The sequence below is a fragment of the Filicampus tigris genome, chromosome 14 (assembly GCF_054856515.1).
Source record: "Filicampus tigris isolate MCC_2025a chromosome 14, RoL_Ftig_1.0, whole genome shotgun sequence".
In the NCBI taxonomy this organism is placed as follows: domain Eukaryota; kingdom Metazoa; phylum Chordata; class Actinopteri; order Syngnathiformes; family Syngnathidae; genus Filicampus; species Filicampus tigris.
In genome coordinates, this window is record NC_141230.1 from 1,918,996 (window position 1) to 1,931,452 (window position 12,457).

General features: G+C 39.7%; 1 protein-coding gene across 1 annotated transcript in view; it reads left to right on the plus strand.

The window, feature by feature from the left end:
• efnb2a (ephrin-B2a) overlaps window positions 1-12,168 on the plus strand; it is a 33,015-nt gene extending 20,847 nt beyond the window's left edge. Inside the window, exons 3-5 of the mRNA XM_086052245.1 lie at window positions 2,028-2,120; window positions 6,620-6,730; window positions 8,513-12,168. Coding sequence (XP_085908371.1) covers window positions 2,028-2,120; window positions 6,620-6,730; window positions 8,513-8,919 — 611 coding nt within the window. The 3' untranslated portion in view covers window positions 8,920-12,168. The remainder of the gene's footprint in view (window positions 1-2,027; window positions 2,121-6,619; window positions 6,731-8,512) is intronic.
• Window positions 12,169-12,457: the final 289 nt, after the last annotated feature.

Here is a 12,457-nt window from a genome sequence, read left to right on the forward strand (position 1 = left end):
CTGTTAAATTCTTGTGTGTTGTGTTAACATCTTTCTAAAGCACATATACACGCACACACACACACACAATCACAGAAGCGCAAACCCTTAAGGAGCTTTGTCTGTAATGTGCTTTTCGGCCACTACTGGAAAGCCACAGGTCAGCGAGTGAGAAAGGCAAGGGGCAAGATGAGGGCGAATGGAAGCAGGGAGGGAGGGAGGGAGTGAGGTAGTCCGTGTTAACATCCTCTTTGTGTCCGCTCCCGTCATAGCAAGGGGATCCAGATCCAAATAGTAGCTGAGAGAAGAAAAACAAAGACAACAAAGGCAAACGGAGAGAGAAAACTGCGCCTAATTTTGAAAACCAATCTGTCGCGTGATGTGCTTGGAAGAAAATCTGAAGGGAAAATGAGCAGGAATGGGAGTGGAACATGTAGTCGTGATAGGGAGGGCTGACAAGCAAAAAGGCTTTCTAAGGTGGGCTGTTGTTCACAGGAGGGGAAAGAGAAGGGGATCTTGGACAAGAAGCAGAGGAAGGCGGTGGGGGGGGGTTGGGGCTCCAAGGATGCTTGCGGCAGATGTAGTGAATGCGGGCCACTGCGCTCTGGCAGGAAGCCAAGCCGCTAAGCGCTGGCAGCTCGTTAGCCTCGATGTTACTGACCTGATAGACCACAAGCCCTACTCCCCACTAACTGCTCCCCCCTCCCTCCTTCTTCCCCATTTCACTCAAAATAGCTAACTAGCTGCAGTTCTTCTTAGCAGCCACTAGAGACAGCATTCTTGATCAACGCAAGCAGACTAAGAGGTGCAACCTGAGTCTCTTGAAACCATCATACTAATTAGGGCCTAACCAATTATTCGTCAGCCCGATTTAACCGGCCGATCCACGGTATATATTGACTAGTGCTGTCAAACGATTACAATTTCTTAAAATGAATTAATCGCAAAATTTTCCATAATTGATCGCAATTATTCGTGTTTTTCAACTACAATTTTTTTGAAGCTTGGAAAAGATGTTTATTTGAGTCAAATCTTGAAATTAATGTGAAAAAATAAATAAAATTACATTTCGATTCACAGACTGTTCTAACAGGTCTCTTTGATCCTTGAATACGATTATTTTTCTGTAAAATACAATTGTTGAACGATGCACCTACTATGGTATTTGGCTTTGAAAAGTGCGCAAATTGTTTTGGATTTCTCCAGTGAGCCGTCGAGCAACTTTTTAAAGTAAAACTACATGAAAGTCTGTCTTCGTCTGTCTTTGCGACAGTGACTCTCCTCTAAGTTTGGCTGCAAAGTGAGCAGAAGTCAGCTGCCACAGGAAGTAAATAAAACTTAGTTAAAACTCAATAAAAAACTCAAAACTGAGTTATTTTCTTAACGCTTTATACATTTTTAATTAATCTCCATAGTTAACGGTTTAACTTTGACAGTGCTAATATGAACAGATTACAACATAAGACAAAAATAGACATTCAAAACATCCCAGCACAATAAACCTAAACAAATACCAAAGAACAAAGTATTGTAAAACTGTCAATTTTCTGACTTTAATTCATGTCATTTTATTGTTGGACAAAATGGACCAAAAATAAGTTGTTGTTTTTTATCCTAATTTATTTTTGGGAATAATTGGCTGGTTAATCGGATATAGGAATTTTACTCTGCCAAATATCGAAATTGGCATCGGTCTCAAGAATTTTAATTGGTCAGGGCCCCAGATTTTTTGGGCGTTTAAAGACGTCTTTTTCAAATCAGGATACACACCAAACTGTTGTTGTTATAAAGTATCTCCTCTATTCTTATTATCGTTCATTAAGGACGATCAACACAGTTAAGGCACAGTCACAGGCACAATTACCGAAGTTAATTGACTCGTTTTGTACCTTTTCACCTCTTTCCTTTTTTTTTTTGTTTTTCTGACCTGGCTGTTGCTGGCTGGCATATACTGTATACCAATACAGGCTATCTAGAAAATATTTTTCCCAACCAGATGACTGCAGTAATAATTCAATCTCTTTTCTTTATCCCTCTTTCTGTCGTAGCTACTTCAAATGGCACGATGGAGGGTATCGACAACCAGGACGGGGGAGTATGTAAGACCAAGTCCATGAAGATGATCATGAAAGTGGGACAAAGTGAGTATAAGTCAAATAGAGTAAGAGTAAAGCGGCGGGCATTTGCAAGTGATTGCGAATACTGCATTCTCGTCAGGCTTCGTTCAAGATCGCAAATGTTCGGCAAACGGCCACCAGACGTTTGGCTATACTTTTCTTGTCGCAACTTTGAACATGTTGAAAATTTCCCTGCAATAAAAAAAAAACACTAACACTGCTGACAAACGTCTGGTAAACGTTTGCGACCTTGACATAACCCTGATGTGAACGCAGCATTCGCTACCTTCGCAAACACTCGCAAATGTTTGCCCCGATAGGGGCTTAAAAAATGAGCGGACTGTCACAACACAATGCCCGTAAAATGTGAAAAGTTGTGTTACATTCAACAAATGTAATCCTAATGAGCATTGAACATTTGCAAATGTTGCGATCACGTCTGGGTTCTTTCAAGGTCTCAAAAAGTTGCCAGATGTTCGCCAGACATTCGCCAACACTTTTTGTGTTTTCTTATTGCAAGGAAATTTTGAACATGTTCAAAATTCCCTTGCGACAAGAAAAGTACAATCGAACGTCTGACGAGCGTTTGCGACCTTGACGGAACCCTGACTTGAACGCAACATTTACTACCTTCGCTCAGTGCGATAGGGGCTTCAATAAGAAATTATTTTAAACAAAGACTGATACATCGCACATTAAATTTAGCCTGGACTGTTAGAGGAAGTTACAGAGAGTCCTTCACCATGTGCATTTATTTATTTATTTATTAAACTGTTTTGGGATTATAATTTGTGATACATTTAATGTTTCAACTACTTCATTCAATATGTACAATTATAAGCGTTTGGGTTCTAATGGGTTTGGGTTACTCTGGGTTTAATGCTGATCTCCACATTTCCTACCCCACTGGAAGAGCTAATTAGTTTAATTACGACAAAAATGTCACAGGTCGAAAAACAATATTTTCTTAATGATGAAAACGCTGATGACCGTCTACATCTACTCTGAAGAAGACGCACAGTTAGAGTTCATTGTGGTGGAGTGCAGGCAAAAAGCTTTTGAACCCACAGTGCAGGGAAACTAGCAAGCAAGGTAGGAATGCATGGTATCTATATATACAAATAAAGTAACAATAATAATTTTGGGGAAAAACATGCATTTATTTATTCATTCATTCATTCATTATCCATACCGCTTATCCTCACAAGGGTTGCGGGCGTGCTGGAGCTATCCCAGCTGTCTTCGGGCAGTAGGCGGGGGACACCCTGAAGTGGTCGCCAGCCAATCGCAGGGCACACAGAAACAAACATCCGCACTCCACAATCACACCGAGGGGCAATTTTAGAGAGCCCAATCAACTTGCCATGCATGTTTTTGGAATGGGGGAGGAAACCCACGCAGGCACGGGGGAGAACATGCAAACTCCACACAGGGAGGCCGGAGCCGGGATCGAACCCACGACCTCTGAACTGTGAGGCGGACGTGCTAACCAGTCGACCACCGTGCCGCACGCCTGCATGTTATTTAAAAAAAAAAAACAAAACAATTCAAAGCAGGATAAAAAAAAAAATGAAATAATAAGTAGGGATGTCACGATAACCAAATGTCATGATAAAGTAATATCATGATTTGAACCTCACAATATGCTAATTATCACTATATTGTGAGGTTGGCGATATATATGTATATATATATATATATATATATATATATATATATACATATATATATTAGGGCTGTCCCAAAACGATTATTTTTCCCCCGATTAATCTATCGACTATTTTTACGATTAGTCGATTAGTCTAACAATTCATTTTTCTACTAATCTAGCGATTATTTTTGACTTGACGATTATTAATTCCAAAAAACACTTCTGAAAGCTTATTTAAATTCTTTGTTTATTAAAGTAAAAAAAAAAAAAAACATTTTGAAATTGAATGAACAGTGACATCTCTTTTAGGAAGGCATCATGATGTGTGAACATGAATGAGGTATTTATCTATACATCACGTTAAAACAATGTGTGCATGCATGTGTGAAAAGCCCAAGTAAAGAAACTAACAAAAATAAATAACTAAAAAAATAAATAACGTCACTTTGCTTAAACCTGAAACAGATAAAGCAGTGCATACTTAAGTATTATAACAATGAAAAAGCACACATTATATATTAGTACAGTCACGGACTATGGTTAGCAGGCCAGTGTTTCCTCTAGGTTTTCTTTTTTTTTTTTAGCAGCGGGAGCAGGACATCATCCTAAATATACGATCTGCATGTTGTGCTGCGCCCAGTGCACAGAGAGCTTTCCGGAGCAGTTAACTGATGCTGCGTGTTACTGTTTATAGATACATAGAGCAGCGTAACCAATATAAAATTACCTACAAGCACCAACACACTTTGACTGGAGTGAAATAGCTCCGCGAACGTTAGCTACATAATGCACAAAGTTGAAACACAACACGGCGTAACTTTGACTGCCACCCGCTGCTTCGAGAAATCAAACTTAACGATGCACGTTAATACGTCGGACACAACAGCAATTTCAGTAAAACCGGGGGATATTAGTTAGTTAGCTGGACTAAGGATACTCCAGCTTTTTGCTTTCTCTCGTCTTCCAGTAGTACTCCTGAGTGACGTTGCTTAATGTTCGTTCATGGCTGATGTGCTACAGTGGTACGCCAACTCAGCTTTACAGAGGGTGCAGACGACCAACTCGCTTGACCTTTCTTTGAAGTATGTCCATACTTTGGACGTTTTTGTCCGCTTTTTAGCGCCTCCGCCATTTCTACTGTGCGCGCTTTGTTTACAACTGACGTGTTGACGCATTTACGTCATCGACACTCGAGCGTACGTACATGCCGACGTATTTTACCTCATCGACGCTTGACATCGACGGTATGTTGTGCGTCCTGACTTATTTACGTCATCGGCCACGTCGACTATGCCGACTAGTCGGGACAGCTCAATATATATATATATATATATATATATATATATATATATATATATATATATATATATATATATATATATATATCTATATATATATATATATATATATATATATATATATATATATATATATATATATATACATATATATATATATATATATATATATATAAAGCTCACGCTCACAGCACTGTACAAAAGCTCACTATATTGTAAAAAGATAAATAAATAAAGCTCATATTAAAAAAAAACATCACAATATTCTATTTTTGTACATAAAACATCCACAAATAAATAGGCTTGGCCAGTCGTGCTCTCAAATTGGCTCAGCAGTGCAAAGTATCATGGTCTATCTAGTTCAAATTACTGTGTTCGGCTGAAGCGGGCCGACGGAGATGTTGAAAAATATGTGCTGGTACGACTTTTATCGGTTAGAAGTAATTTTCATTGTGAGCAATACTCTGTTTAATTTGCTTGTCTGGGTGTGTTTATGGTTTCTGTAGAACGCGAAATACAAATAAACATGAGCAGTTGCATGTAAATGTCTCTGCACAATGCTAATTAGCTGTGGTCCTAATTATACATATAGTTCAAGTCGTACAGTTAACATTAACCTCAATGTATATAAATGACCTACAATGACCAAACACCTAATACAGTATTGAGCCACTTACTTGCTAATGCACGCACACATTGTGAATCGGGTCAATTTGTGGAGGAACTCAAATGTGTTATGTTCCCTGTCATCTACCGATTAGCGTGGGTCTTAAACCTATGTGGCATCAAATTAAACTGCACTAATAAACTAACCACCAGAGGGTACCAAAACTGCACGAATAGAAAACAACTCTGGCTTTTAAACAGATTTGCTGCTTTTAATATCGTGACATGGCGACAATATATCGTGGCAATTTTAATATCGCAATATGACGATATTGTGACATCTAAAAATTATGCTATGTGAGACGGGTAGATTTAGCGCCAAAGATGACAGGCAATAGGTCACGCGACAATGATCAGAGACTTACTGAAGGAAAATGGAACTAAATACAAACAGACTGTCAAGAAAACGATGCATACCAGGACAAGTCATGAGTTGCTGGAGAGGGCTGATTGGCTGACACAAGGATCAGGTCTGACAAGACCGGGTGGCGACAATGTCATGACGGGTAGACACGGATGAGACAAACATGATGAAAGAAAGCACGAAATGCCAAACATAAAGGAACCAGAAATGATCTGTCATAGGGCACAAACGATGATTGACTGATTGATTGAATGATTGACAAACAATCATTCACACATACAATATGTATCATTTAGAGTGTTCAATTCATCGAACATGCATGTTTTTATGAGGTGAATTAGTCGATTACACTGCTGTGCTACGTGTATCTTTAAAACCACATTGGCGGGTTTCACTCCTCATTATTTTGATATACAAATGTAATATGATTAATTGTGTCTTTTTTTGCTGTTGTTGTGATTTTGGCTTGTACGGAAATACTCATGTGATTAACTTGGAAACTGTTCTTCAAACTCAAAAATGTATCTTAATTGTGTTTTCTCAGATCCTGCTGACCCTATTTCATCCAAAGACAAACCCACCAGGGTTCCCTACTCTCCAAAAAACCCAGACAGCAAGGACACCCACAAAAATAATGAAGTTCTAGGGAAGCCAGGTGAGATCATCTCCTGCCATTTGAAATCCTGCCAAAGTGGTAACTGAGTGGAGAATCTCTTGAAACAATTTGGGATTACGAAGGAAAGCCGCAAAAAAATTACACCAATGAATCAGTCGGTAATTGAATGTTAGCCATTAACGTGATAGGAATCTGTGGCCTCTTCACTTTCAAGGACTTTAAAGTCATCATTATGCTGGTCCACCCCATATCATCCATCACTCAAGTGACATTTTCAGGAAAATGAACTGATGGTACGTGTGCCATCTTTTGAGCCCTGCCGTGCTCCATTCCTGTACCACAAATGTTTCAACAAAAGCACAACTAACATATCCACATGCAGGCATCTTGAATTTGATGTAAAAGTCCTAGAAAAATGCTTTGCTCTAATGACATTTTTCCCCCGTATAATATCCTGTGCTATCATTAAAAAAAAAAAAAAAATCCCCCTTCATGTCAGCTGCTACCACGAGCATATGGGCATTAGAGCAGAGTGTATGAGGCAGTCTAATCTCCTTGTACAACAGCAGAAGGGTCCTTGCTTTGGGCTGCCTGCCATCGTGTATCAGCTCTTACCTCAGTACTAGCGCAGATAGATCATTTTTAAGCCTCAAGAGATCAGCAGAAAGCACGGACACCAGGCAGCACCTGAGCACAGCAAGCCTTCAGAACTGGATGTAAACCATTTCCATCATTGAGAGCCTCATAAAGATAGGCAATTAGAGATAGACCGATATGCTTTTTTTCAGGGCCGATACCGATAGCCAAGGAGGCCAAAAACCGATATTTGGAGCCGATATGATTTTCTGTAAAAAGGAAAATATTGGCATCAAAATCTAAAAAAAAATACATAAAACTCTTAACTTTGTTGAAATGTCTTCAAGCACGTTTGTCAGATTTGCATAATGTTGCTTTCTTAAATTATTATTTCAAGAATTTTTTGACAATATACATCTTTGTTATAAAATTCTAACAAAATGTTCAGGGATCTAGCCCCATCTAGTTTTCTACAGTAAATTAAGTTCTTCAAAATTTCAAAATGCAGATGTTAGACTTTCACATGTCTTTGTTTTGATTTCAACACTGTTTTAAATTGATTTTTTACCGGCCATCAGATTTTTAAAAAAGGCAGAAGCCGATATTCATCAAAACGCCGATAATCAGCCCGGTCTGTCCCTACAATGGATCTTTTTTTTTATTTTCCACCCTCTGGGCTGCTAGTTTAAAAGTATGCTCTGAGCAAGTGTCATTTTTTGTCCTAATTTTAAGGTAGCAGTCTTCATAAGCTGAATGTGAATTGCGACCAATTGAATTTGACCATCATAGAAAAGCCTTCAATATAAAGTATTCTTTCTTGCTCTGTCTCTCTGTCGCTCTCTCTCTCTCTCTCTCTCTCTCGTATGCTAGTCACCGTGCTGCGATGCCTCCCTTTGGAGGACACATTTTGAAAAGAATGTTAAAAAAAGAAAGATATGAGGGCTCCTGCCCCTGTTCCTTTGAGTGAAAGCATTAGCCACACCTGAAGTGTTTTGGGGAAATTTAAACACAACCAAGACACGACCAGGCGACACTATTCACAATTCTATTCATTTTGGTGCCCCGGACCAATGCAATGTCTTGAATGTTCTCAAATTTCATCTCAATTTGAGCAGTTTTCACCATGGCACATTTGCAGTCCACAATGTTAAAACACAAAGCATATAACGGCCACATCTATTTTTCATGAAAAACACACTTCTTCTGTGATTGAGGTCCTCATGCCTCTCTTCCTGTGTCTGTCAGGTGCAGCGTCCAGAGAAAGCGATGCAAACAACACAGGCGGGAAGTCGTCCAATATCATCGGTTCCGGGGTGGCCATCTTTGTCAGCATTGCCTCGGGCAGTGTCATCTTCATCATCATCATCATCATGCTGGTGCTGCTGCTGCTCAAGTACCGGCGGCGTCACCGCAAGCACTCGCCACAGCACACGGCCACGTTGTCTCTGAGCACTCTGGCCACGCCCAAGCGGAGCGGCAGTGGCGGGAACAATAATGGCTCTGAGCCCAGCGACATCATCATCCCGCTCAGGACTGCTGACAGCGTCTTTTGCCCCCACTACGAGAAGGTCAGCGGCGATTACGGCCACCCGGTCTACATAGTCCAAGAGATGCCACCGCAGAGCCCTGCTAACATCTATTACAAGGTCTGAAGAAGAAGGTTGATAAACACGAGACATACTGGATGGCTCTCTCTCCCAGGGTAGAGAGTGGCAGGTTGATGGTTTCAGCTAGCACAGCCTCCATGCCTGCAAACAAACTCCCTCACCCTTTTTTCTCATTCTGCCAAGTCCTCTCCTCTGATCATTTGTCAGTAATATTTTCCTTGTACCTACTTCCTCTGGTATGTTCACAGTGAGTTTAACCGGGTTTGGCAGAGGCTTGAGAAATTGCTGCTGCCGCTACTTCCCGTGGCTTTGGAAAAGAGGAGGAAGAACTTGCGAGGATCTTTGCCTAGTCTTTTCCCTTTTCTGGTTCGTGCACAAGTGGCTCACGTTAGGGAGCTTGATATGTGAGGTGGAGGGATGCAAGGGTTATTTTTCTTTTGCTGTGATGGCAAGGAGAGACGGCTATTTGGATGTGAAAGATTCCTTGTCCTTGACCTCATCGTCGAGATTGCCGTTTGGAAAACATATGAGACCAGCTGGGAAGAGGCAAAGAAGAAAGGTAACAGAGAGGTTATAGGCTGACCATGAACTCACAAAATGGCTGCATTCCCTTGATGTTTTCACTGGTTTGAATGACTCTTTGGGTTCCCCAGGCCAGTAAGGAAAGGGGGGTCAGCTTTTGCAGCCATCCTCTCTGGGGCTTTCTTGACTGACTCGCAGATATCACCCAAACACCCTATCAGCCACACATACGCCCACCCACTACTACGATGCCAACTGTGTTTTTTTTTGTTTTTCTTATTGGTGGATTACATCATTTGTCCTCATTCTTAGAAATGTTCTCACCAAATCCTCCTTTCATGTTACTTGAAGGTTGTATCCAGTATGTATCCCGTGATTGATCACTTGTGGCTTTCATATCCTGGCGTAGCTGTGTGCACATAGGGGTTTCATTCAGCCTTTTTGAGCACATCATTTTTGTATGTCACATTCAAACACAAGTTGGGTAGCAAGTGTGTTCCAGAGAGACGATGAGAGTGAAGACGGTTGCGTGTTCAAAGACATGCCTGGAGAGTGGAGGGCTTTCTAATGAAAAAGCAGCACTTTGAACCCTGTTTTGGTACCTGCACTCTTCATAGCAGTCCAGCGATATCCAAATCTGTGATAAGGGCACATTGGAGATAAGCTGTATCTTGGCATTGCTAATAGTAACGACTCACCTCAGCTCCTCAAAATCGGAGCTTTAAACGGGAAATTGTTTAGGGCAATAAGAAATCCAATTTGCCTTAGTGTCGGTTTTTTTTTACATCAGGCGAGGAAAGGTCCAGAAACAACGGAGGTTAGCATAGCAGCGTGAAACAGCTCAAGGTACTGTAACGTTTCCCTTAAACATCTGAGGACAGGGCATCTGGAGCCCCAATAAGTATGGCCAGTGCTCAATTTTCTTTTTAAAGCAGGGACATATTCATCCATTGTCACTGTTTCTTCATATTCATCCTCATGCCTATGTCTTGGGGGCTTTCAAATGATGTTTTACTAAGTAGACATTATAAAAACTCAAATGAAAAATAAAAATATGAGATTTTATTTATATAGGCAGAGCACAGGGAGGTGTTGGCATGGCAAGTGGTGATAATATATTGTGATGATGTACGTGCACATTATGCAACCTAGATATTTTATTATTTGATATGCTTCAAGTCCTGCAATTTCTTGAGATCTCCAGGGGAAGCAGGGCCAGGTGAGGGAATTGGGACCCTTGGCTCTTATAGAGCAGAGTAGCATATATACTGTACGTCATCAAACAGCCAGTGCCCCTAATTTCTTCACACATCCTTCATGTCGTCTTTGCATGTGTGACTTTTCAAGTTTATATTTCACAAATCATCCGTTTACGATGATCTCTGTTTTTCTGAGTGTGTAGTGCCCCTCTTCCTCATGAATCACATCAAATTTCACCGAAAAGCCAAGCCTAGTATAATGAGGTTTGTGCCTCTAAGAGGCTACAAAATCAGCAAATATGCAATTATTTATTTTTTTAATCGATTCTGATATATATTAAAATAAAAAAAGTAAAAAAATAAAAACACCTATGGGAAGTGTTCTTAACCACTGAAAAATGTTTCGAACGGCATACTGTACAACAACAAAGTGTGTCAAACAAGCCTGCTGTTAGTTCCATTCCCTGCATATTAGTTCAAGTCTTTTTGTTTTACTGTTTGTGCAAAAGTTTAGCTGTGAAAAAAAATGAACAATTAAAAATGTGTGACATCTGAACAGGTATTGAAGAAAGACGAAAAAAGACACATATAACAAACATGCTGTTTAGTTGCTGTGTACCTGCAGCAGAATATGACAATCTTATTAGTTTCTTTGAATACGGCGTCCTTTTCTTCGCTCTCACTTGGATAACACTCTCCTAACATTGATCAGATTTGGTATGAATGTGATTAAATGTCATTATAGAGAGGCTGTGAGAGCCTTAGCAAGTCGGAGAGGAAAAGCACGTCATGTTCCTGTAAAATGCCTTGCTCGTATGCTCAGCCCTTGGTCACTTGACTCAGAAATTTTGCACCACTCTTCTGTAGGTAACAAACTGTAAATACATTCATGTTTGTATTGTATATGGATCCTGGGTTGTTACAATAGCCTTATTCACCTTTCTAGGAAATGAAATAGAAAAAAGTTCTGAAAAAAATGAAATACACTTCGGTAAAACAGAGCATACTACTTTTTGGTAAATAGCTTATGTAAATATTGATGAGAAGACAAGAAAACATTTTTATAAACTCTTAAAGTAAAAGGTTTTGTATAAAATTTGAATTTTTTGCTATGTATTTTAGCTAGCGCTCAATGGAAAGTGTCCTCCCCACTCCCTTCCCTTTTGCACTGTTTCCACAGTAATTTGGTTTGGAGAAAAAATTAGCAAAAATTTGCCAAACTGACTGCTGCATATTTGTGCCATAAGTGTGTACCATAAATATTTATTGAATTAGGTTTTTTGATGCCTTTTTTTTTTTTTCTAATTTCAGTCCAGTTTGTCAAGTAACACAGTATTATATTTGAATTTCTTTTTCTTTCTTTCAACCTTGGTTTTCTGTTGTCCTGTCATGGTTACTGAGTGGCTGTACCCCTTCTCTCCTTTCTTGTCAAGAATGAGTTGAGCAAGTTGTGAAAAATGGTTTCAATATTCAAAATCAGAAAAAAATGAAAGTGAGGATATGTGACACATTCCACCAGTCTGTTACAAAATGCAAACTTTTTCAATAAAAAAAAACGTTTTTTTCCTATGGACATGCTCTCTGGTTGTGATGTTTTTATGGACTAATAGAGGAACTCTTTTCCTAATTTCATTCATTTTTATGTATATAATGACCACTCCCACCGAATAGTGACCATACATTTGTGGATGATATAAAACATCTTCAACACAAAGTCCATGATTCAATTTTTGGGCGTTTGGGGCTCCAATATATGATGCGGGACCAGGTACCATATGTCATCAAGTTTTAGGGCGCCAGGAGATGCACAAGATAAGACTTACAGAAAATAATGTTTTATAGTTGTGGATGTGGTCATCATT